General features: G+C 39.6%; 1 protein-coding gene across 3 annotated transcripts in view; it reads left to right on the top strand.

Moving 5' to 3' along the window:
* The window catches only part of skap2 (src kinase associated phosphoprotein 2), a 205,940-nt gene that overhangs the window by 12,034 nt on the left and 166,219 nt on the right, over window positions 1-27,687 (top strand). For all 3 annotated transcript variants that reach the window (XM_052016530.1, XM_052016529.1, XM_052016531.1), the window contains exon 4: window positions 11,202-11,300. In XM_052016530.1, the coding sequence (XP_051872490.1) occupies window positions 11,202-11,300 (99 nt within the window). The remainder of the gene's footprint in view (window positions 1-11,201; window positions 11,301-27,687) is intronic.

Here is a 27,687-nt window from a genome sequence, read left to right as displayed (position 1 = left end):
GTAGTGACAGAGCTGCACTTTGGTAATCTAGCCAATCAGATTGATGAAATGAAAGCTGAAATTCAGTGATTGCACTTCTTAAGACCAAATGTATTTAACCAGAATGTGTAGTTGAGGATTTTTTAAAAGATTCATTCTGATTTGTATGGCAAACAGTACTTAAGGTAAATATAAGTTTATGACTACATAGTTTTTGTTTCAAATCATCTTTTAACTAACATTATCCTTTCTTCTATGCTGTTAAGTTGAAATGTTTCTGTTGCCTATTTTGCTTGAAGTACTAATTTACTGCCAGCTCAAAGAATGCATGGAACTTAGTGTCCAAGTGTCTTGGATAACATACATCAAGCAAGTGAAAGCATTGCAATGACTGAAGGGTGGCTAAAATTGATTTACAGAAGTTACAATATTTCCCAAATTAGCCACAAATAGCGAAGTTTACTTATGGCAGAGGTTTATGCTCTTTATTTAAATACATGCTTCCTGTAGTGGAGCAAGTAATTTAATATTACTGCTCATAAATTAACAATGTAAGTAGGTTTGCAAAAAAAATTGTCAGCTGGCTAACATGTGCAATTTATGACTAGTAAGCTCAAGCCATTATTATAGCACAACAAAATGGGATAAATGTTACAACATAAAACTGGATTGATTAATAGTTTGCGGGTTGTGAGCGGAGTAACTGCAATACTGACTCATGCTGTACTGACAGATTTTTGGCTAGACTTGGGAGTCAAGGGTTTACAACTCCACATGGTTAAAATGATGACATCTTTTACTGTGCCAGTATAAGATTGTTAAATGTAACTAAATGTCTACTCCTGATTTGACTCTTCAAAGTTATTTATTTTTATGACTTACTTCATAAGGGAATAATAAAGATGCCTATCTTAAACAGTCAGTACAATTGCCTTGAATTTACAAAAAAATCAGGTGGAGGTCCCTTTATAGTTTTTCTGTTTGTCCGCTGTAATTAGATGTCTAGTTTATTCAATTAGTGCTGCTCTGAAGTAAGGTGTTACATAAGAATGAAATTCAACGCCTGCTAGGAAGGGATCTTCAGTTCTATTTAACAATACATCTAGAACATAGAACATTACAGCACAGTACAGGCCCTTCGGCCCACGATGTTGTGCCGACATTTTATCCTGCTCTAAGATCTATCTAACCCTTCCCTCCTACATAGCCCTCCGTTTCGCTACCATTCATGTGCCTATCTAAGAGTCTCTTAAATGTCCCTAATGTATCTGCCTCCACCACATCTTACAGCAGTGCGTTCCATGCACCCACCACTTTAACTTAAAAGCTAAGCCTTCAACATTCAGGAATAGTATAACCAAAATGAATTGAATTATTAGAATATGTAGAGTGTTTTTCTGAAGTCATATGTTACAACTATCCAGGCAAAACCTTAATCCTAAAAACATGCCTTTTTTGAATAAGCACATTTTTCCAGTATTAACATTTCCAATAGTCTCTATCATTATGGCTTTAGGCTTTAAAGTAATGGGTGGGAAGTTCAGGGGAGCTATCAGAGGAAGGTTTTTTACCCAGAGAGTGATTGGGGCATTGAATGCGCTGCCTGGGGTGGTGGTGGAGGCAGGTACATTGGTCAAATTCAGGAGATTGCTAGATAAGCATATGGAGGAATTTAAAATAGAGGGATTTGGGGGAGGTAGAGGTTAGATAGTCTTAGGCGAGGTTTAAAGGTCGGCACAACATTGTGGGCTGAAGGGCCTGTATTGTGCTCTACTGTTCTGTGATTCTATGATTATGAAAAGTAGCATTTTGTTATGTGTTAAATCTAGTTGACATTTGGATTGTGAGGTGGGCAGTTCATTTCTGTAACCTAAGTTTGAGTGACATTTGAATTATCAATCAAATGTTTTCACTTTTTTCCATCGGTTAACTTTTGATGGTTTTAATTCCGTTCACTGCTAATCCTGTAACCTTGCTAAAAGGTCAAAAGGATGGTCACTGCAGGAATAGTAAATGTCACATTGGTACATGGCATGGATTCTCATGTGATGGCTGATGTAGATTAAAAAAAAGTTTCCTGTTTTGAAGTTATTTTAAGTAAGCCATGAGTTCACCTATAATTGAGACTGCTCTTAAAGTGCTGTATGCTTATTACAAGAGAGGAAAGTAATTCCTATTTGTATAATGTTTGTATATCTTATTGTTCGTCACTTTTCTGCAATAGGAGAGCTTTGGTTGCTTTGCGTGTCTACTATTTGTCAGATTGTTATGTGGCATTGAAGAGAAAGTAAATATTGCAACATCCGCCAGGCATCACTAAGATGTGCACAGACATACAGCAATGAGAACAATAAGTGAAGCTATGTATTTCTTCTCTGACCATGTTGTTCCCTTGGATAATGCAAGTTCTTTGGGCCAATGGCAAAACACAGCAGATGCTGGAAGTCTGAAGTCCAACTGGAAATGCTGGAGAAACTCATCAGGTCAAGCAGCACACGTGAAAGAGAATCGGTTTCCTGGATCTGAAAAACAATAACTTTTTTCATCAGAACCAGGAAACATTGATAAGGCAAGAGTTAAGTTGCAGAGAGGGGAGAAAGGTAAAGAGAACAAAATGGAAGACTTCTGATAGGAGGGCATGAGAGAGAGAGTGACAAAATTAGAGATGGACCAGGCAAAAAGAGGATGATAGAGTCTAGTGAACAATGGAAGTTATGCCTGGGAAGGTGTTAAAAGTAGAGGTGAATAAAATCCATAAGAAAAATGCAAGGCAGATGGCCGGAATATCTGATTATTTGAAATTGTTGAACTCACTATTGAACCCAAAAGGTTGTAATGTGGTTGAAGTGTTGTTCCTTCATCTCTCCTTGGACTTTGTTGGAACAATGTAGAAGTCAAAACCACACAACCTACACTGTAGAAGAGATGACATTGTGAGCACTGAATGCAGTATACTGAATTTCTAGAGTGGAGGGAAAACAATTGTTGAGGAAGCACTGGTGTGGAAATGGTGCATTAGGACCGATGAGGTGGAGAGACTGGGAGAATGGAATCATTACAGAAAGCAGTACAAGAGGAAATGTAGTCTCAGGAGCTGTGGGAGTTTGAGTTTTTAATGGATGTTGGTAGCTATCCAATAGTTTGAACTGGTGAAAGGGAAGGGAGAATTCGGAGAAGAAACATGTAAGTTAGCAAGAAGTTGATGAAACTTTATAGTCCAAAATGAGAACTGAAAACTCTTATACAGTTTTCAATGTACCATAAAAAGGAGTGAAGGAGGGACCTGATTAGGACTGAAACAAGGAATGTTGTATGTATCCCACAGAGAGATCGGTACAGATTCTACCCACAGATTTCCATTAAGTGTACCTTTCTATTTTGAAGAAGTGAGGGAAGTTCAGTGCAAGGAAGAAGGGTGGTGGTAGAAGGGAACTAGTTGCGCCTCCGTTCAAAGAAGAAGCAGAGAGATCCCAGACAATCCTGTGTAGAAGAATTGCACATTCATGGTGAAAATGAACCAGCTGGGGCCAGGAAACTAGAAACTTAGAAAGCAAGGAAGTGCCAGAAATACTTTGCAGTGAATAATTATTATCTGAAACTCAGTGTAAGGACTTTGGGATCAGAGTCAGTGCTTTTGAAAGGGACTGGGAAAAGTGCCACGGAGTATCAGAAATGTCATGGATGTAAATGGGAATAGATTGGATGAAAAGAGAAAGAATAGAGTCAAGTAGGAAGAAATGGATTCTGTGGGATGAGTACAATTTGAAGCAATGGGTCTACCAAGACAGCCCTCCTCGTAGAACTTGGGGAGGAGAGAGATGTGGGATGTTTATAGTTAGGGAACAGTAAGGTAGGAGGCTGGGGAGGGAAGGAATGGGAGGAAACACCTCAACCACCAGAACAAATGGGAGGTCATTTTCTGAGACAGTGGTTTGATGATCAGTGGTAAGGTCATGGTCCTGAGGGAGCTTTAAGGACGTGTCATTAATCTAGAGTTTGTCCATATAGGAGGAAGTTGCTTGTTTCCTGGTAAAATACTTGAAGACACTGAGAGTATTGATTCCAGGTGCTGTGAAGTTTCTGAGATTTTTATAAGGATGGATTTGTACATCACGTAAATCATATAGCGTAACTGTGGTAGAAACAAACCAGGCATATTGGGTCAAGTGGGACTAAGTAAATATACAGCCAACCATTAGGCTTTGTTTTTGCTGTTTGAATCCCTTGATATTAGTTCCTGTGAAGATGTGGTATGTAAAACTGAGCAAAAGGATAATTTCTATTCTCATACTCTCAGTTGATTTCAGCATTGAGATTATTGTAGATTTGAGACTATGGCAAAATGCTGAAAACTTCTTTCTGCAAGGAATTTTTTTGACAATTAGCAAATAGTGAACCTATTTAAGCTATTATAGCATTCAAACCTTTGTCATCAAACTACATTGTCAGCTTCTCCTTTTAGTGAAATAGTATACTACTTGATATATGGACCAAGTTATACCTGTAGTTTTGCTTGAAGCCTCTGACATTTCTCAGTACAATTGCAATATGTTTCAGGATTTCATGTGAATGCAAAGTCACAAGCTTATTAGTTCACGTCCTATCCATGTTTGAACCCCTTCAGTCAGTCTTCTGGCAATGCCATGCCACTGAAACAGTCCTTATCAAACTTGCAAACCTGTTTGCTATCTTTCAGATGGTTGACTCGACCTCTTCAAAGACCTCTTCCTTACCTGAGCAGGATTGTCCTTGTTTAGTCCCTGTGCTTTTGTTATTTAGCTGTAGTCAGGAATCACTTACAGTGGCTGCTCTTCTCATTCCTACGAATTGCTTTTGAAGTTTTCAAGAAAGTTATCCTTGGCTGTCTCTGTTTCTTATGTAAATGCTGTTCTTTGCCAATATCATAGAAGCAAGGAGCAGGAGTTGGCCATTCATCCCTTTAAGCCTGCTCTGATCATGGCTAACCATCTATCTCAATACAGTATGTTGGCCTTCATTGCAAGAGGATTGAGTACATCAACAAGAATGTGTTGCTGCAGTTGTATATGGCCTTGGTGAGACCCCATCTGGAGCTTTGTGTGCAGTTTTGGTCTCTTTATCTGACGAAGAATATTCTTGCATGGAGTGCAACAAAGGCCTAAACTGGCAGGACTGACATGAGGAGAGATTGGGTCAATTTTACCTGTATATACTGGAGTTGAAAATATTCAGAGGAGATCTCATAGAGGCCTATAAAATTCTATCAGGACAGAACAGGCAAGGTGCAGAGAGGATATTCCCGATGGCAGGGGACTTGAGAACCAGGGGTCACAACCTTGGGATCTGGGATCTGCCATTTAGAACCAGGACCAGGGGAAATCTTTTCTTCCAGACTGCAGTGAACCTCTGGCATTTACTGCAGAAGGCAGTGGAGACCAGGTCCTTAAGAATACTCAAGAAGAACTCTGTCCCCATACCCATGGGGACAGATTTCTCCACCTCCTCCTTCGATTATCCATCCATCTCCTCCTTTGATACGTTCAGCAATTTGGCCTCAGCAGCCCTCTGTGGTATCTAATTCCTTAGCTTCACTGTCCTCTGTGAAGAAGTTTTTCCACATCTGGGTCCCAAATTTCTAGCCCTTAACCTGATACTGTGACCAACATTCTAATCTCCCTAGCCAGGGAAACATTTTCCTCGCATCCAGTCTGTCTAGCCCTGTCAAAATTTGTAATTTTCAGTTTGGTCCCCCACTCATTCTTCTAAACTCTAGTGAATACAAACTTAGTCAACCTATTCTCTCCTCATACAGTAGCCCCACCATCACAGAAATATGTCTGTTGAACCTTCATTGTTTTCTACCAATGACAAGATATATCCTTTCATCTGTCATATTTCCTATGATGTAAAGGGACTCCATTTGGTCCATTAAGTCTATGCCAAATCTTAGTTCAATTCCATTCCCCCATATTTCCGTTTTCTCAATCTAACAATTGTACATTGCCTTTCTGTATTTTCTACCAAAGTGGATAACTTCACAATTATCAGCCATGTTTTTGCCCACTTTCTCAAACTATCTAAGTTTCCTTGAAATCTCTTTGCATTCTCATCGCAATTCACAATCCCACTCATCTGACAAAAGACAAAGTTGGATTTCTTTCATTCATTGACAATGCCCAGCTCTGTCTCATTATCTTGCTGTCAACCCCTCCATTGATTCGTCTGTTTGACAATTCAGTATTGGATTAGCAGAAATTTCCTCCAGTTAAGTATTGGGAAAGCCAAAACCCTTGCCTTTAATGTAACTGCCTACTCTGCTCTCTAGCTGCCAGTTCCATTTTCCATTGTGACCATTTTCTGAGGTTGAATGAGATTTTTCTTAACCTTAGCTTAGTTTACCGTTTTGGTGAACAGCTGAGCCTTTGACTCCACATCTTCTCTAAACTCAAGATTGCCATTTCTACCAATGCTGCCTGTCCCTGAGGTCATGTCACTATTATTCATGGATTCAAGGATACCAGGGCTCTCCTATTCAGCATTTCACATTGCATCCTTCAACATTTTGAGCTCAGTTGAAGCTTTGCTCATATCCTAATTCTCAAGTTCTGTTCACCCATCATCATGTGTTTTTGATGAGGTGGAGGCAGAGTCTTTGAGTATTTTTTGAGGCAGAGTAGATAGATTCTTAATGAGCAAGAAGGTGAAAGGTTGCTGGCAGCAGGCAGGAATGTGGAGTTGAAGTTGCAATTAGGATTACCATGATTCTATTGAATGGCAGAGCAGATTTGAAAGGATGAGTGGCCCACTGCTGCTCTTGTACTTGGGCTCATTGTTCATCTGATTTTCAAATTCTCACCATTGATTTTAAATACCTCCATGGTTTTTATCGTTTATTTATATCTCCAGTCCAATACTCCCAAGATGTTCATAGTCCTTACAGAATTTCAATTCCAACCTCCTCACCTTAATCTCTCTACAACCCTTTCAATGGAAGAAAAGTTCTAGATGTCTCACCTCAACTCAGCCTAACCTAATTTTGAGACTGTCATCTGCTTTTACACTCCCCAGATAGGGGAAATAGCCTCTCAGAATGTTTTATGCCTCACTGAGAGTCCATCTCAATCTCCAGAACTTTAGGGAACTTAAGCCGAGTTATCACAAATCTCCTCATTGCAAGAATCAGTCAAGAAATCCTGTTTCACTTACTACAAAAACATGAGTATTTCTACTTGGGCAAGGGCCCAAAACTGTATACTGTACTTCAGGTGTCTCAACCATATTTGCAATGACTTTATTTGTATGCTCCAGTCCTTTATGTCATAGAAGCTAACAATGTTTGCCTTTCCAATTGCTTGTGTGTACCTGTTTCGTGCTTTGTATGCAAGAGACTCAGGACTCTCTGAATACCAACCTTTCTCAGTCTCACCTTTTTGAAAATAATGTGCCTTTCAATTGTTGTTCTCCCAAAGTAATTAACCACATGCTCCTTATCAGATTTGTACTGTCACCTTATTACCCATTCACTTAACCTCTGTGTATCTCTTGGAGGCATCTTGCATATCTGTACTGTAGCCATGTCAGGGGCAAAAAATCTATTCTGTTCTGGGTAAAATCTAACAAGCTCAGTTGATTGTGGACTGAATAAACAATAAAATCTTTCCCATATACAAGCAGCTGTTCTTGAAATTCCTTCTCAATTGTTAAGTATGGTAATTTATATCACAACCACTTGTGCTCAGAAAAATACTAATTGTCTGCTCTCCTGATGATTTGCATATTGATCAAAACGGCTTCCCTGGGCAATAGTTGTAGTTTAGCTGTTTGAGATAGTTCATGACTTTAAAGTTATTTCACAAGTAAAAAGCTTTTATCTTCCTTGTGAAATAGAACTTGCAGGACTAATTCTTTCAGGTACCTGACATGCTGTGATTTTGCAATCCTCCTATATGAGGAGTATGATGAGAAGCATTCTTCACCTACAGGCATGTGATTTGGTTTCCTGTAATTTGAACACACATGGCCTTTTGTGTGTGTTGCCAAGTTTACCTGAGAATTGGGGCTGAAAACTACAATGCTTCAGCCTGTTGCAACTTTATCAGTGTTAGCTAGCATGGGATGTCAACCTTTTCCACCAAGATTTCTCCTTCATTCTCAATTGTAAAATCAATTGTCATCTTCCTTGCATTCCAGGACAGAGGGCATCCACCTCATCATGGGCAAGGTGAAGATACATCCAATATTTGGTCGAGCATTTGGACAAATCTTTAGGTGAATTTTATGTTTCTGAAGGGAACTAGCAGCTTTCAGCTATTGAAACATCAAATACCTCAGGCAGAAGTTCAGGCAACAGTAGAGCTGTATCAGCCACTACTTTCTGTCATTGAATGCTGTGGCAAGATTTTCTTACAACTTTTGCATCCTGTCAAGGCTTAGATTATGCAGGCTGGGGCCTTGGTTGTTGCTGAGATCCCAATGGAGAGGAGGGCCAGAGAGATCAGCTCCCTTCATCCAGATACAATGAGTGTTAGTATGCAGGGACCCTAGATGGTGACTTTCAACAGCAGTTTCAATAAGATTTGGCTGAATTTATATTGTTGTCCCTTTCCAGTGCAACAAATCGACATTACAAATGAGTCTGGCTCTTGTATCTTCTAACTTGCACTGCAATAACGTTTAGCATACTTGGGTAAAGCAGTTGTACCAGGATTTCTGATGGCTATTGTGTATCCAGATTTGTTTTCACTTTGACTCTTCCAGGTATTTGAAGAGGGAAATATTGAAGTTAAACTATTAAAGAATACGAGACTTTTATCTCTGAGGTAGTATAATTTTTAGGATATTAGTGATAACATTTGCACTTCAAACTTGCAACACGTTTAGACTTCTTATGATGGAATTTTGACTTTGCCTTAAACATCTACCCAAATTGGTTCCTAAATTAAGTGGAACTAGATTTCTTCCTTCGGATGCCTTGCTATGCTTGTTTCAGTATTGGACAAACCCCTAATTCTAGGGTCTGGGAATACTTACACTTTGACAATGTAATTAATGCAAGGCTGTGTGTTCAGCTACATATATACAAATAAAGATTTCATGTGGTTGAGCCAGACTGTTTAATGTTGGGTTTGATGCAGAGCTGAGTTTTTAAGAAAACATTATCTTCATCACGGAACTATTTCCACCTCCATAATATTGTTGGTGACACTGACCTTGCCTCAGCTCGTTTGCTGCTGAAAACCTCATCCATGCCATTTTTTTTTGCATCTGCAGACCTGACTATTGCTCTGCTCTTCTACACTGGCCTCCTAACCTTGACCTGGCACAAGCTCATATTCATCCAAAACCCTTCTCTTACATTGTAACCTGCTTTAAGTCTGATTCACTCATCGTGCCTGTCCTTGCTGAGCTGCTTTAGCTCCTGTCCTAAGAACCTCTCAATTTTAAAATCCACATCCATATTTTCATGGCCTTGGCTTCCTCTCCCTTTCCCATTACTCCCACCATCTCACAGTCTCTTCAAACCTTATGGGCCTTCTAGGTCCTTGCACTCTGCAACTTCTGACCTTTTAAGTATTCTTGTTTTTTTTTTTTTTACAGCATCAGCAATCGTGCTTTCAGTTGTCATTGCCTGAAACTCTGGAATTCTCCCTTGATATTATCTCCTCTGTACCCCTTCATCTCTCTTAAAAACTGCCTCCTTATATCAAACCCATGGTGTATTTATCCAGATATCTTTCAGTGTCTCAGTATCAGTATTTTGTTCAATGCTGCTCCCATTAGGTGTTCTTATGGCATTTTTCCAGACACAAATATTGATTCTTGAATGCATATTTTGTGTTTTCAGGAAATTGATAAAAATATCTCTGAATAATTACGGTGCAAATCTTCATGTTCACCATTTAGTAAGGGAACCTTTTTTTGGGGGGTGGGGTGGGGGCGGCTCCTAATTTTGTACTCTTTTGCATTCTGTTTCAGGCCACCTGCGTTATTCATGCTTTTCAATATTTTATAAAAGTGTGTCTATATCTTCTTCCATCAAACCCCATATCTTAAAACTACCACTATTATTCTATTCAGAACTCTTCATACTACTTCAGTGTCTCTATTGAAAGTAGTCTGAGAAATTGTGTCTATGGGCAACGTTCTGGTGCTGCAGGAGAAATTCAGTTGTGGGTGTTGAACATTTTGAAAATTTCTTTTGTAAAGTGAATGTTGACAATTAGTTTGAGTGAGGTTTGATTTTTGAATCTTGACCAACTGGCACAATGTGCTCGGAGGCTGTCTTTTTTAGCATTAGAAAGCACCTTGATGTTGAGGTCCAGCTAATTCTTTCAGTCAAAGCTCGCAAATGAGATAGATGAAGGGGGAGAAGGAGGTCCCTGTGGTGGGGAGGATCGGATTCCCAGAGGGAGGAGGATGACCATCAGTGGGACTCTTGAGCTCTGTACCAACTTCCATCCCACCCTCAAACTCACTTGGTCCATCTCTGACACCTCTCCCCCCCTTGATCTCTCTGTTTCCATCTGAAGATACAGATCATCCACTCTGCAAAGCCTCTTTAGCTCGTGTACAGTCTGAACAGTTTTGACCCATGCCATTTGTGTCAGGGTTTGGATATTTTAAAGGCAGATATAGATTGTTTCTTGGTAAATAAATGCCATTTGGGTGACTGATTGTTCCATTGTATTCTGATTTCCATATTAAAATGGACTTTCCACATGGGCAGATGACTTGGATTCTGACAAGAGGCCCCTTTCTGGATGGTTTTGGCTGCATTGTCTGTGTTTATAATGCTGCAAACAAATCTAATTTTTGAGGGAGGATGTTGATATTCTGGAGAAACAAAGGACTGCAGATGCTGGAATCTAGATGAGAAACGTGATGATGCTGGGGGAACTCAACAGGCCTGCTGCGATCCTCCAGCATCATCGTGTTTTTCATGTTGATATTCTGTCCGTACCAGATGATTGGAGTGAAATTCAATCCTCCTCTTTCTGCAGTTTACCTGAAATTAATAGTTTGTAGGCAACAAACGTGGCCTTGCCAGTGTTGATCATGTATCCCAGGAACAAGTTTGCTACCAGCCAGTTTGGCTCAATTTGCTCATTTTCATCAACAAATGAACTTGCTATATCGATGCTTTTTTAAAAAAATCTATTACACTTAATTACATTATGCTTTAGTGATCATTTTGCCAACACATAATCCGATGTTTAATTGTGCCTGTGTTTTAAATTTTACAGGGGAATCAGATGATTCTGACAGCCATGAAGAATCTTTACTAGACGGGGCTTCCTTGGCATCTGATCGTAATGATAACCATGAAGAAGCTATTGCTGATGGTATGTAAATCATCGTATGGTTTGCTTTTACCACTTTTGTTTAGAGACTGAAATGTGGACTTCCGATTTTATGACGTCCTTTGGAACCAGTTTAGCAGCAAATTTACAGCGATGTTGAATTGCCTTCCTTTTGGAAGGCAGTGATGAGGAATTGAAGAGCTCCCTCTAGTGGAATTCAGTGTACAAAGGGAAAAAAACTTTGCTGCAGCACAAAAAAGTCTTGACGGAAAACTCAGTTTAAAATAAGATCAGATCTCTTTATTAGTCACATGTACATCGCAACACACAGTGAAATGCACCTTTTGTGTAGAGTGTTCTGGGGGCAGCCCGCAAGTGTCGCCACGCTTCTGGTGCCAACATAGCATGCCCGCAACTTCCTAACCTGCACGTCTTTGGAATGTGGGAGGAAACCGGAACACCCGGAGGAAACCCATGCAGACACAGGGAGAACGTACAAACTCCTTACAGACAGCGGTGGGAATTGAAACCAGGTCGCTGGCGCTATAATAGCGTCACGCTAACCGCTACACTTGTAGTCAACATCTAACAAACATCGAGTACATGTATTAATTTCTTAAGTCATCTTTTTCCCACTTTACCTGCTCACCATGGTTGGCTTCACATGAACAAGGAATTTCTTTGCACCCTGGTGTATGTGACAATAAACTAATCTGAATTTGAGAATTAGTTTTAGAAACGTTATATGTTGTAAAACAGTTTATGACAACAAAAACAGAATGCTGGGAGGACTCAGTGGGTCAGTCAGCATCTGTGGAGGCAAAAAGGTGCAAATCTACATTTTGGGTCAAGACCCTACATCAGAACTAGAACATAGAAGAGTACAGCATAGAACAGGCCCTTTGGCCCACAATGTTGTGCTGACTTAGCTATTCCCTCCTACCTATAGAATGCCCATGTCCCTCTATTTTTCTCTCATTCATGTGCCCATCCAAGTCCCTCTTAAAAGCCCCCAATGAATTTGCCTCCACCACCCTATTAGGCAACGCATTCCAGGCATCCACCACTCTCTCAGTAAAAAAACGTATCCCCCACGTCTGTTCTGAACCTACCCCCTCTCACCTTAAATGCATGCAACTGAGAGGGAAGAGGAAAGATTGCCAGTTTATAGCAACAGAGGGGGGGATAGATACAAGATATTTATTTATTAGTCACACGTACATCGAAACACACAGTGAAATGCATCTTTTTGCATTACGGAGAATGTTCTGGGGGGAGCCCACAAGTGTCGCCACTCTTCCGGTGCCAACATAGCGTGCCCACAGCTCGTAACCTGTATGTCTTTGGAATGTGGGAGGAAACCGGAGCACCCGGAGGAAACCCACACAGACACACGGGGAGAACGTACAAACTCCTTACAGACAGCGGCCGGAATTGAACCTGGGTTGCTGGCGCTGTAGTAGCGTTGCGCTAACTGTTACGCTACTGTGCCTGCCTAAGGAGGCTGCTGGGTGCTAGATGGAACCAGATGGGGAGAGGATGATTGGCAGATGGAACCTGGTGGAGGGAGAAGATGGGAAAGAGGAACAGAGGGAGAAGAAGCCTCCTGAATGTGTGTGGAAGGAAAATGCTGTGGATGTGGGTTACTTGCAACTGGGTCGTAAGGAGAATACGAGAGATCCCAATTTGTGTTTGGCCTCTCCATAGCAATTGAGAAGGCCGAGGACAGACAGCTTGGTGTGGGAGTGGGTAGGAGAGTTAAAGTGACATGTAACTGGAAGTTCGAGATGGCTGTTGCATACAGAGCACAGGTGTTCCAAAAACAGTCATCCCGCCAGCCTCCATATCCTCCGTATCATCCTCTGCCATTTCTGCCAGCTCCAACGTGATCCCAGCACCAGTCACATGTTCCCGTCCCCTCTACTTTCTGCAAGCGCTGCTCTCTTCAGGACAAATACACTCACCCTCCCCATCCCCAGGCACTTTCCCCTGCAACCGAAGGAGGTGTAACACCTGTCCCTTCACTTCCTCCCTCATCACCATTCAGGCACCTAAATAACTGTTCCAGGTGAGGCAGAGGTTCACCTGTACCTCTTCCTACCTGGACAACTGCATTCGGTGCTCACAACGTGACCTCCTCTATGTTGATGAAACCAAGTGTAGACAAGGTGACCGTATTACAATGGCCATCTTGAATTTCCAGTTGCATGTCACTTCAACTCTCCTTCCACTCCCACATCATCCTGTCTGTCCTTGGCCTTTTCCATCGCTACAGAGAGGCCAAACACAAGTTGGAAGAACAATGTTTCACGTTATGCTTGGGTAGCAATGGTATGAATGTTGAATTTTCCAATCTCAGGTAACCTACACCCCTAGTGCTCTCCTCCCACACACACTCACCTGTGCACCTAGTTTTCTTCTCTCTTTGTTCAGCTTTCCCATCCCACCTCCCCACCAGGTTCCATCGGCCCATCGTTCCCTCCCCATCTGGTTCCTCCTATCAGCCTCTATCCCACCCCAGCCTTCTGTTTTGTGTTACACATTCCAGCATCTGCAGTCTATTTTCTCCACAATTAATAAAAAAAAGAGTTGATTTTTATGTGCACATAGATTGGAAGTTTCTAATGAATTTCTGATGAATAGTTTAACTGAGATTTCCAGAACGTGTGGCAAATATTAAACTTAAGTCAAAAGTAAGCACTTTTACAACATGGCACATGCATTTGGGCATGCTCTTAGTTTATGGTGTATAATCTGCTTGCTGACTTCATGTATATATTCATATAGAAATGCTGTCTATAATGTATTTTAACTTTTTTTATGAATCAGAGTTGAAGTATATTTTTGATTGGATTGAAGTGTGTTTATTAGTAACATCTCTATAAGCTCATTCTGTTAAAATGTGGTACTGAATTGTATATTGCATAATGCCAGTATTTCATTATCTTTCTTTCCCATCTGATTAATTTTATATTACTAACCTGTGTCTTTTTTTAAATTTACCTTTCCAACATGGTTAATGTTCACCAATTTTAGACTTTGTCTTCCAAATTGGAATGTTACATTTTTGTACTAAAGAGTGAGGGGTTTACAAGAACTCTTGGTAAGCATAGAACTTCAGTGGCTGACATATGTGGTGCACAATCATTTGTGCACTTCCCTTGATTTTCCAGTGCACGCTTCAAGTGCAAGGCTTCATGCCAGAAGTAAGCATCTGTTAAATCCTTCCTCAGACTTCATTCAAACAACATGTTTATCAATGTCCAGTCTTCATCTCTCTTTACTGATACAGTACTATGTTCAATTGATGGCCAACCACACTCTCTGAAAAGTCATTTGCAAACTTTTTATTACTTGTCATCATGTAAGGAACTTAAAAAATAATTGGCTCTATTTTAAATGCTCAATTACAAAAGCTCAAAGCACTATTTAACAAACCATGCCCAATGAAAGTAGCATATTTGGATTAAATTTGTACATTACCCAATCTTGCAGTCCATTTGCATTTGTGCATCAATGCATTTGAAAATCAAGTGAAGTGTAAATTGGGCACTTCCATACTTGTTGGTTGAGAAAGATTAAAACTGGAATTTAGTCTCGGTGATCATGCCGATAATTTCAGCTATCTGATTTTAACCTCACTGCATATGTGACTAAAGAGGAAGGAAATAGTTATTTTACTACCTGCAGAGCAGGTTTTTATGTACATTTTATGCTTGTATTTCCCCTACTTAAAAGCCATCAACATCATTACATATCATGTTTACGTTTAGTTTGCAGTTAAATATATAAAATTGATTCCAGTGCTGGATTATTTTGCTAGAAGCTGTAGCATCAGAAAAGACGGTTGGTATGTCAGAAAAAGCATGCTTGCTCTTTGTTCTGTAAATGTGCACCTATTTGCCAATCGTTAAGTTGATATTTGTTTTCTTCAACTACAATGATTGCTGGCTGACATTTTAAGAAGGAAAGATTGAAATTTGTAGCTGTTCCACAACTGTAAATATACACAAAGAAGAAACTCTGGCACCATTCCCAAGAGACTGAAAAACTGTGGTCAGAGGACTGGAAGATTGCAAATGTTACATTTTGTTCAAATAGGAGAGGACTAAATCTCGCTGATCATTCTAACGTCACTAAAGGGACAAATGCTGGAGTCATTTGTAAGAGACAAAATTCGGTCTCACTTTTAGAAATCTAGGCTAATTAAGGGTAGCCACCAGTGATGTATTAAAGGTGAATCTTGTGTGAATAGTGTGATTCGAGTTCCTTATTGGAATATAAGGAGCAGGCCAACGAAAGTATCGCTGTAGACTTTCAAAGGCAATTGATTAAGTAATACATATCAAACGTTTTTAGAAGTAAGTGCATATGGTCTGAAAGGGATGGTGTGTTTCAGGAGAAGATTTGGCTAAGAGAAAGGAGCCAGAGAAAATTGATGCATGGGTATTTTTCTGACTGGAAGGAAGTTTAGGGAATTGGCTGAATGGCGAGAAGGATAATGCCTCAGCATATTTTAATTGGCAGGATGTGATTAGCGGCATTCCACAGAGATTTGTGTTGGATCCTCAGCTGTTTATTAACAGCTTTGGTAGCTCTTTCTTCTATCAAAATTTGCCAATGATATACTAAAATGAGTTTTACAAGCGGCAAGAATGGAAGCATGAAGTTGCAAAGAGGTATTAATAAATTAAATAAATTGCAAACAGTCTGTGAGGGTTTTTGATATAGGCAAGTGTGAAGTAATTCATTTTGGACTCAAAAACAATGGTTTAGAGTATTTCCAAAATGTCATGGACAAGTACAAAAAGGCTAATAGAATTCTGGCTTTATCTCAAGGATTTGAACACAGAATTTAAACATAAAACTACCAATGAATAAAACCCAGGTTAGACAACATCTGGAGTATTTTGAACAGTTCTGGGCAGTGCACCTTGAGAAGGAGATATTAGCTTTGGAGGGAGTCCAGCAGAGATAAAGTAGAATGATACCAGGACTTTGTGGGTTAAGTTACAGGCGTATATAGGAACAAAAACTCAATTCCACATTCCAGAATTTTGAGATGAAGAGACGCTTTGATCAAAATTTTCAAGATGTTAGTGGGGGAACTAATTGTAGGTAGGGAATCTAAGAACTAGTGAAACAGAAACTTTAAGAGGTATTTGTGCATTATTTTCCAACACCAGCTGTTGAAAATTTTAAATCAGAAATTGACAAATTTCTGTTAAATAAACATATTTAGGAAGATGGTGAAAAGGCAGGCATGTGGAGTTATGGCACAGATCGTTTTGGTTGCATTAAATAGCAGAATAGGCTTTGGATGCTGAATTTCTACAGTGCTCTTGGGTGCAATGCAATGTGGATTTGTGCAGTTGTGTACTTTAAACGATGGAGTGCTGCAAAAGAGGAGGGATGTAGGGATGTATTTTAACAAGTCCTTGAAGGTGGCAGAACAAGCTGATGATTTTAAGAGTGTGTGTACAGGACACTTTGTGAAGTGCATTGTTATGCTTGGCCTGAATTGATCATTGGTTGTATCTCGGCTCAAGTATTAAAGTAAAATCCAGTGTACAGGTAAACTAAGGTCTTATTTTTGCACAGTCTGTTTTACACTATTTGGTAAAATTTTATCTATAATTTATATTGTGTGTTGTCTGTACCTGTGTGCCTGTGATGCTGCTGCAAGTTTTTCATTGTATCCACACCTGACCACACTTGTGCACAAGACAGTAAATTTGACAACTTGAGATCCAGTTTACCTACTGCACTTGTGTGTTCTGGGGTCTTAAAGTCAGGGAAAATTCTTAAAATCTCCAGCATCTTTTCACAAACTGTTCTCTTCTAACATGACCACTTTGCAAACAGTATGCAGCATGGGAAAACTTACTGTCTAGGTCATAAGTTTAAAAAGTTTGTGAAACAAAGCTAGTTACCCGCACAGTTACCTATACCTTGTGGCAGCTTGCAGAATACAGGAAGCACTGAAGGCCTTCCCTATCAAAGCAGAGATAGTGAATTATGCACAGGAAAAGTGCAAGAATAAAACAACGAAGAGACAGGCTGTTATGCTCTGGGTTTGGGGGAAGGAGGTGGGAAGAAAGAGAGTGTGTTTGGGTGGGAAGAGAGAGTTGTGGGGAGGGAGGAATACGCTCATGGGTTTGGTACAGAGATGCCTGAGCTTGCTTGCTTACATACCTTCCCTCTGTTTGTCTCTCCCCCTCCTTTACTGTCTGCTTCTCTTGCCTCTGGCCACCTCTGCCACCTGGCCTCTAACACCCCAAGGCCCAAATTCTTTCTCTCTCTCACAGTTGACACTGCTGATTGAGAGGCAGCAGGAATAGGCATACTTGTGTGAAGTTATGGAGTTCAGCAGGGCATATAGAACAGTACAGCACAATACAGGCCCTTCAGCCCACAATGTTGTGCCGACCTTTAAACCGCGCCTAAGACTATCTGACCCCTTCCTCCCAAATATATCCCTCTATTTTAAATTCCTCCATATGCTTATCTAGCAATCTCTTGAATTTGACCAATGTACCTGCCTCCACCACCGCCCCAGGCAGCGCATTCCATGCCCCAACCACTCTCTGGGTTAAAAACCTACCTCTGATACCTCCCTTGAACTTCCCACCCATTACTTTAAAGCCATGCCCTCTTGTATTGAGCACTGCTGCCCTGGGAAAGAGGCACTGGCTGTCCACTCTATCTATTCCTCTCAATATTTTGTACACCTCTATCATGTCTCCTCTCATCCTCCTTCTCTCCAAAGAGTAAAGCCCTAGCTCCCTTAGTCTCTCCTCATAATGCATACTCTCTACACTTGGCAGCATCCTGGTAAATCTCCTCTGCATCCTTTCCAATGCTTCCACATCCTTCCTATAATGAGGTGACCAGAGTTTTGTAGAGCTGCATCATTACCTCGCAGCTCTTAAACTCGATCCCTCGACTTATGAAAGCTAACACCCCATAAGCTTTCTTAACTACCCTATCCCCCTGTGAGGCAACTTTCAGTGATCTGTGCTATAGACCCCCAGATCCCTCTGCTCCTCCACACTACCAAGAATCCTGCCATTGACTTTGTACTCTGCCTTGGAGTTTGTCCTTCCAAAGTGTACCACCTCGCACTTCTCCAGATTGAACTCCATCTGCTACTTCTCAGCCCAGCTCTGCATCCTATCAATGTCTCTCTGCAATCTTCGACAATCCTCTACACTATCCACAACACCATCAACCTTTGTGTCGCCTGCAAACTTGCCAACCCACCCTTCTACCCCCTCATCCAAGTCATTAATAAAAATCACAAAAAGCAGAGGTCCCAGAACCAGTCCTTGTGGGACTCAGCTAGTCACAGCCCTCCAATCTGAATGCACTCCCTCCACCACAACCCTCTGCTTTCTACAGGCAAGCCAATTCTGAATCCAAATTAATTGAAAAACGCTGCCATCACTGAGGTAGAAGGTGAATGTGAGAGGCACTGAGAACCAGGGTTGATGTTGGGGAGACAGTTCATTCTTTACCCTGGCAGCACATGGATGAGGAATCCAATATCTGAGGGAGTTGCTATGGACCCCATGTAGTTCCAGGTGACAAAAGCTAGCCACAGTTTAGGAAAACTTTCTGATATACAGTCCAGGGTACATGGCATCTCCTTTGTTTTTGCACCCTTCAAAGAATTCCCAGGAAATCAAATTATTAATTGGATTTTATGGTATATGCCGTGGTAGATGAAAGGGCTTGATTGAAGAAGCTTGGATTATTTTTCTTAAGATGACGTTAAAGAATTGTCTAGTGGACCTATTCAAAATTATGAGGGATTTTAGTAGATCAACTGAGAAGATGCCATTTTATATGATAAACAAGGTGGTGACTAGGAATCATGGATTCATAATTTTCAGTAGAAGAATTGGAACAGAAATTGCTTAACATGATTTAGTGTGTAACCCACTAAGGTTATTTGCATCAAGAACTGTACCTTTTCCAAAGGTTTCATGGATTTTCAGCCCCTTCTAACCGGGGGGTGGCGGCAGGCAGCAGAAAATCACTAGTGGCAGCAATGTGTAGGCACTTTTTTAAATTAAGTTCACCACTTACGTGAGCAAAGGAATACTACTTTTTTCCAAAAATGATGCCTTAATGGAAGTGGCATGTATATTGTAAATATACTCGGGTAAATCAGTATAGCCTGGGTGCCTGCACTACTTTTAGGTTTGAGTCAACAGTAGGACATTCCACTATGTCACTTGTTGGCAGCACCCACACTATACCAGTGGACATCTCATGGAGTCCTACAGGAAGACAGATTTACAGAGATTTCCCAGTTCTCAGGCATAGAAATCTGCATGTTCAGTCTGCACAAGCAGAGCAATATCATAGGAGGCAGAACTTCAACAGATGACAAAGCCTTTCCTGTGTGCATCTGCCTGTAAGAGGCCATGCACTTCCTCATGTTGATGTGCTTGAGCTGGCTTCCGAGTCGTAAACCGCTCCCACATGTGCAGGTGACTGGTAATCCAAGGGCAGTGGAAGATTTATCCCAATATCATAAAATATTGAAGAAAGTCTTAAAAGCGGGAACATTTTTGATCTGTAGCGGATTGTGATGGATAATAAGAATTAAGATATAATAAATGTAATTAAGATTGCTAATTGTACATCTTCAGTTTCAGAACAGGGAAGATATGTACTTGTGACAGTCTATACCATGTCAGCATCCACTTAAAAATGTTCAGATATAAGAGCATAAGAAATAAAAGCAAGAGAAGGCCATTTGGCTCCTCGTACCTGCTCCACCATTCAGTAAGATCATCATTGATCTTTTACCTCAGTGCCATGTTCCTGAATTATCCCTGGCTCCCTTAATACCTAAAAAAAAAATCTATCAATCACAGTCTTAAATGAACTTTCACAGCCCTCTTGGGTAGAGCATTCCAAAGATTCACCATACTCTAGTTGAAAAACATTCTTCTCACCTCTATCCGGAACGATCAACCCCTTAATTTGGGACTGTGACATCTGTTTCTAGACACCCCACCCAGGGGAAGCATCAACTCTGCATCTTCCCTGTCAAATAGAGTTGATAACACCTCAATGGGGTGTCTAGAAATGTAAGAGTTTTTGTACGTTTCAATGAGATCTGTTCTCAGTCTTCTGAATTCCAGAGAGTATAGGCGCAGTTCTGCCTAATCTTTCTTCATACGACTAACATTCTACAACATCCAAAGTAACAATACAAGGAACCTCCAGGACAATTTCTCTTTCACTTCTATATTCTTCCATTGGGAGAGAGACCAGATTTATACACAATATTCTCGGTACAGTCTTGCCAAGACTCCACATAATTGGAGCAAGATGATTTCTACTCTTGTACTTAAATCCACTTACAATAAATGTTATTATACCACTTTGGTTCCTAATTGCTTGCTGGACCTACATGTTAACCTTCAGTGATTCATGCACAAGAACACCCAGCTCCCTCTGAATACCAACACCTTTCAAATTCTCACTATCTAATAAATGTTCTGACTTTATAATTTTTCCACCAATGTGTGTGACCTCACATTTTTCACATCTGCCCTGTCCTTGCCCAATAACTTAACCTGCCTATTTCCCCTGAAGCCTCTCAGCATCCTCCTTGCAGCCCACACGGGCAGACTGAAGCTTTAATGTAAACCTTGTTATTTTTAATATTCTAACTGGCTGACTTGTAATTCAAAGTTATCCTTATTGTACACCCATCACCCCTGTGCTGTTGACCTACCAGAGCTCACAGTTAAGCAACAGTTTGATTTTAATTTTTTTCTAATTATTGCTCCTTCCCATTCCTGTAATCTATTTCTGTAATACCCTTCAGTCCTATAACTTTCAGGGATATTTAGGCTCCCCCAATTGTGACCGTTTGGCCATTCATAAATTGAATTGCTGTTCGATATCAAAAAGTCATAGAGTCATACAATAGTGAAACAATCTTCAAACCGACAGTCTGCACCAACCATCAAGCACTTACGTACATCAATCCCATTTAATTCTACCCACAGACCCATTAAGTGTTCCAAATTCTACCAGTCACTTACACTGGGGATAACTTAAATGGGCCATTAACCTACCAATCACATCTTAGGGATGTAGGAGGAAACTGGAGCGCCCAGAGGAAATCCACATGTCAAAGGGACAACACGTAAACTCCACACGGACAACATCAAAGGTCAGGATTGAACCAGGGTATCAGGAGCTGTGAGGCAGCAGCTGCACCACTGTGTCACCCTACTTTTCTCCTTCTTCCTTTAATACCTACATCATTTGCCCTACTTTTACAGGTACCTTATGTGATTGTATTAATTTTAAAATGGTACTGTTTCATGTTCAGAAATATTTTGCTGTGTTATGTGTGCTCTACGGATGCACCATGTTGTGGACTAGCTTATTCAAAACCACCATCAGTATTTAATTATAGAATTTAAAACTATTGCATTGATGGCTGGCCAACACACCTGTCAGCATGTTCTAGACCCCTGCTGCTAGATATGATGGTGTGGTGAATGGAGCAGGCCTCACACCTTCAGTGACACAGGTTTGATCCTGACCTCGGGTGCTGCCTGCGTGGACTTTGCATGTTCTCTCTGCGGTGCTCTGGTTTCCTCCCACATCCCGATGATGTGCTGGTTAGAAGGTTAATTGGCTACTGCAAATTCCCTCTGGTCTATGTGGGTCATAGGAAATTCAGGCTGAAGTTGATAGGTATGTGAGAGAATAGAGTGAAATGAGTGGGGGAATATTAATGATGGGACTGCTGTGAACCAGCATAGACCAGCGGGGACAAATGGCCTCCTTCTACAGCATAAGGAAATGTATGAAATATGCTGGTCAGATGAGATTACAACTGACCTGCTCTATTGCTGGACCCAATACTCAGTGATGTACTTGGTGCAGAGACTTAATGCACTTCATTTTTGGCCCCCCAGTGTTAGCATGGCCCCATTCATTTGAATTCCTGACCTTTAAATTAGTTTTATGTTACTAATTAATTTACACAAGTTGAATGTGGTTTTAAATTATTTTTTAATTTAAAAAATTATTTCAATAGTTTTCATTTTGTTTTAAAAAAAGAGTGTCTAATCATTGGAGACATTTAGAAAATGTGTAAAAGGCCTTCTGATAGCACAGACAGATATGGTCATAGGTTCTGCTGTTGATGCTCACGTACTGCTCTGCTTCATGCAATGCCCTCAGTAGTGAAGCTGACAGGATTTTGGAGCTGTGCAAAAGATAAGTGCAGCCATAAACATCCCACGAGAGATGAAATTGGAGCTAAATCTGACTCATTGGGTTTCAGTGCACACTTCTAATCAGATTGCATACGTAGAATTTTAATTTTTAGTCTTGCGTATTTTTAATCTTGTGTAACTAACTTAATTGTAATCCATACTTGTACATTTTTGTATGAAAATTTGGACCGACTCCCATATCTTGGGAGCCATCTCTTGGCTAAGGCGATGAAATTCACACCGCCTTCCAAACTTTGGCACAGCCTTTAGCCAATTGTTGAAAAAGGTTACCTGAAATTCAAGATATCAGAGCTGACAAAAACACTCGTAATCCATTGAGGAGCAGTAATCCCTGCCCTCCTATATGTTTCTTCTCTCAGAGGATAATGAATCTCTGGAATTGTCTGCCTCCAAGGGTGGTGGAGGCCGGATCATTAAATGTATTGATGGTGGAGATGGATAAATATTTGAAAGATCAAGGAATTGAAGATTATGGCAAACTGGCACGGCGAGACCAGCATAGATCAGCCATGATCATATTGAATGGCGGGGCAGACTTGAGGGGCCAAGTGGCCTACTCTTGCTCCTACTTTCTTTTGTTCCTGAGATCTAGACTACCTATGGAAGGCACCTCAAGACACTGGAAGAATACTATCAATACTGTCTCAGTAAATCCCCCATATTCACTGCCAGGATAAATGAACCAACGTCAGTGAGTTATCCCAGGCCAACATTCCCAGCTCCGAACCCTTAATCTCACTCGGATGGCTATGTTGCTCAGGCCACCAGACTCCCAGAGCAGATGATCTATTATCATGGGAAGAGATTAGTAGGTGGACAGAAGGAAAGATTCCAGGATGTGCTTAGAGCCTCCTTGAAGAAATGCAACATCCCCACTAATTCCTGAGAGTTTCTGGCCTACCAACCATCAAAGTGGAGAACGATCATTTAGAATGTTATTAAATCCATGCATCAGAAGCACACAAGACCCTCACATAAGTGGCAGAAACAGTGCACCTCCTCACAAACTATCCACTCACCCAGCCACATCAGGCAACTCCTGCCCATCTGTGGAAGAGTCTGCAATTCCCACTTTGGCCTCATTAGGCATATCTGAACCCTCAAAATCAGAGTTAGAAGCATTCTCTTTTATCCTGAGAGATAGCCTAAGAAGAAGAGGATGTATTTATTTTGTATATTTGTGCTGACAAGCAGAACTGTGAATATTCATACATTACTATTAAATGTGCACTATAAATTATTATCTGCATCTCCTACTTACTTATCAATTTATTAAAAATGATGCTTCTTTGTTTTCTTTGGAATCTGCATAATATTTAGTGACGAATTTAATTGATCACAACTGAAAGAAAATATACTAATATGTGAGCTATATTGAAGACCTTTAGCTGTTTCGTTACATTGCATTCGAGCATCACTGAGTCAGTTTTGAGTACATTCTGTGGCATTAGTGTTGCACTTCCAAATCCTGTCCACGTGCAATCTTCATGTCTCATAAAACTCTGCAGTTGCAAATCATGCAGCCAATTCAGATCTGATGTAATTTGAATGCTAAATGAGAATTGCCCAATATGTTATTTGTGTATGCACCCTATTCACCACTGAATTTTATGCATACATTTTCTAATTTTTGAGGTAAGCAGTTTAGACACTATTTTGATTAAGGCCTTGAAGTTTAACTCTCTACTCCACTGTTTTACTGTCGGAGATGAGAAAAAAATTGTGGAGTGATAGTATTAAAGAAATATTACCTCTGATAAATAATAGTTACTCACCTGCTTTCATAAGAGGACAGTAATTTTTTTCAGCTCTCTGTGGATGAGATTTAAATGACACTTGGGCTTCTTTGTTCCCCTTTTTTCACCCTGCTGCCCCACATTGTATTTGGAAGCATATATTAACACTCAATTAGATTCAGGTTGCATGAAGAGCTTTCAACAAATCAAATTTATAATATGTCTTTTTTTCCTTTTAATATTAGCATTCAGACAAAACATATTGGTTTGGTGGATTATAAATTTTTGTTGGTAATCTAGAATAGATTTTTCACAAGCTTATGTAATTTTCGAGGTACTGTGAAGGTCGAAAAACTTACACCCATTTAGTCCTTTATTTCTGTGTCTGCTTTTCTCTTTCAATCTCTGTCTGAGTCCTTCTAGTTCAAAAGTTCACTCAATTCCCAAATGACCACCTAATTTTCCAGTTATTCCCTCAAGCCATATGTGTTTGGGTTTCTTTATGGTTTATTAGGTACTGTAGGAAAGAAACATCCGTTATATCTTCTAATGTAATTCACACACACTTCAGTGGTGCTTCTTCTTGATTGCTGGCAGCAATTAAGTCATAGCAAAGAAGGGTAATGCATGGACTCCCCAGGCCTGTGCTTCTCTGCAGAAGCTGACAAAGCCTAAAAAATAAATGCCAGCCCCACCGTTAGCAATCTGCCTCTTTTCTGGCTGCAAGACTGATTGATTGTGAAATCATAACTTGCTTCATGCTAACAGGGAGAGTTCACTGGTAGGTTATTGTGAGCGGATAAAGCACTGGATGAGGTTTTGATTTTTCTGTATCGAATCTGGGTACATCAGATTAATGGAATTTCAATTACTGCATGGAATTGCCACTGCTTTGTCAGGAAAACTGATGGAGATTCTATTGCTATGTCTAGGAGCTAATACCAGATGCATAAAAGGTGTGCTCTTCCATTATACCAAAGAACAGAGAAAAATTGGAGTTAGATGGTTTTTAACTTATTGATGTCTGTACATCTGTCCTTTTCATTTTTCCCATCTCTTCAGATTGTTCTATTTGGTTTGACAGTGCAGTTCCAGTTTGAGTGTATGAATCAGATTTAATATGGATGTTTCCATTTTAACTTTATTCACACTGCTGCTAATTGATAATATTCAACAAGTATATGCTGATGTTTATGGATACATTATCCTGAAAATGTACTTCAGATCTTATACTTTATAAGAGTAATTGTGGGGTGATTAATGAATCATTGAGATCTGCACAGAACCAGGAAATGAGCACATTACTCACATGAAAATCATTGGTTATCAATATATTTTGATACCACACCGTGTTTTAACTCTTGATAGGCAGAGGTTTATTTTATTTTGAAAAATCAAATTACTTAAACAATTTAAAAAATCCAGCAACGTTTAAGTATTAGCTGAGATCAAATCGTATTTGATGTGCCAGGGGATGCATACCTATCTTGTTTTCAGAAAAATGAGCAGCATTAATATATGGAAATTGTTATTGACAGTGTGCATAATTAATGTGATAAATTATATTGTTATGGGAATGATCAATACCAAGGCATATTGTGGTTTCAAATTTCTGTAATATCATGAAGTAGAAAAGAATAGATGTCTAGGAATGATTATTAGGGTGTAATCCACTTGGAATTAAGATTATGTTTTAAATTTCATAGAATGCTTAAATGGGCTTTAACTATTGGTTTACATAATCATTACATCAATTACAAATATTATATAAACTGTTAAAATATAACAGAATTTTCAATTAAATATTTCCAATAATTCTGTATGATTTTTGTTAAAACTACTACAAATAAAAGTATGCTCCAATCAATGCATGGGCCATGTTTTTCCATGCAGCAGTGATGGGAACTGTCCATTTACCTGAATATTGCACCGATTGAATATGTAGGTTTGACAATCCTGGGAAAATTATCACATCAGCAATTGTATATCATAAACTTCATCTTTTGATAGTAGTAATGCATTCATTGGTCACCATGTGACTAATTTGGATCATTATTGCAAACTTGTTGTTACCTGCTAAATATGGTCTTACATAGTGTTAACAATCCTGACAGTGTTATAAATTTATCTAAACAATGTATAATTGATTGCTTAAGTTCTTTTTCCATTGTACATATATTTTATGCTGCCGCTATTTCTCAGCAGCTCAAGATCATTGATTTAAACTTCAGTAGTGACCTGTAACGTGCTGTAGGATTAGCAATTACAACATATCATGATTGACGTGATGACATGTTACCAGCTGAAAGTATCCAAAATTAAATGGAATGACTCATAAAAATAATATTATTTAAGAAATTGACAACTGGGCCTTATTATGTGAGATTCTGAGGACCTTTCAAATATTTGAACTTCTCTTTCACAGTTACTAATTTTGATTAACGCATTGGAGTTACTCCTACTAATCTGTTGTTTTCTTTTTTTTAAAAAATCCATATGTAAAATTGTCACAGCTAAGGAATCTGTTCAGCCCATAAGAGTCCATGCTATAAATTAAACAAAGTGTTTTTGGATATCTGCAGCTTATTTAAATTTTTCTAATAGCAGTTTTATGTCTGATTAGGAAAAATACCACCAGAAAAAGTAAAATGGTTATTGACCCTCCATATATTCCAGACTTAACCATCACTATGGAGGGTTTTTTAATATGTATTTAATAAAAAAAAAGGCTTTAAAGGGGAAAGGCAGCAATCCATGACTATGCTTGATTTATTTTGATATTTGTACCGAGAAACTCATATTCAAGAACTACAGGATGATTGATGCAGCTTGTGGTGAGTGAATAGCAGAAAGTAACTAAACAGAGACATTTAATAGCTAAATATCTAACTTGGATATGTTTGTAAGCAATTAGCAAAAAAACTGCTAACATTAGCATAAGTGTCAATTATTACTTAAAATTAAATAAAATAAGTAAAATACAACAGATATAATGAGACCTATATTACCCTCTTAATTGAATGAAAGCCTTCCATTTATGGGTAATGGCCAAAAGTCATGAAAGAAAATTAAAACTACTTTTACTACAAATCAGTATGGAAGGTTTCAGAAAAGGGGCATCTTGTAATGTACATGAAAATAAACAAAAACTCATTGCTTGTTTAATAGCATTAATGGGATTATGCTCAGTGCAGTAGAGAATGTAATATGATATGAGCCCACCCTTAACACAACCAGTTCTAAATTGCGGAACACATCTGCGGCGGATGGTGTGACACTTGGGTGTTCTGTTTGGAGAGGAAGTAAACTTAATTACCAGTGGTGGCCAGGGATTAAAAATATTGGTGGGGCACAATCCTATTGCAATTGAAACCGCTCTTTCACACCAAGTGCCATAACTCAACACATATA

This window comes from Pristis pectinata, chromosome 5 (assembly GCF_009764475.1).
Source record: "Pristis pectinata isolate sPriPec2 chromosome 5, sPriPec2.1.pri, whole genome shotgun sequence".
NCBI classification, from domain to species: Eukaryota; Metazoa; Chordata; class Chondrichthyes; order Rhinopristiformes; family Pristidae; genus Pristis; species Pristis pectinata.
This window is presented reverse-complemented; position numbering and strand designations above follow the sequence as displayed.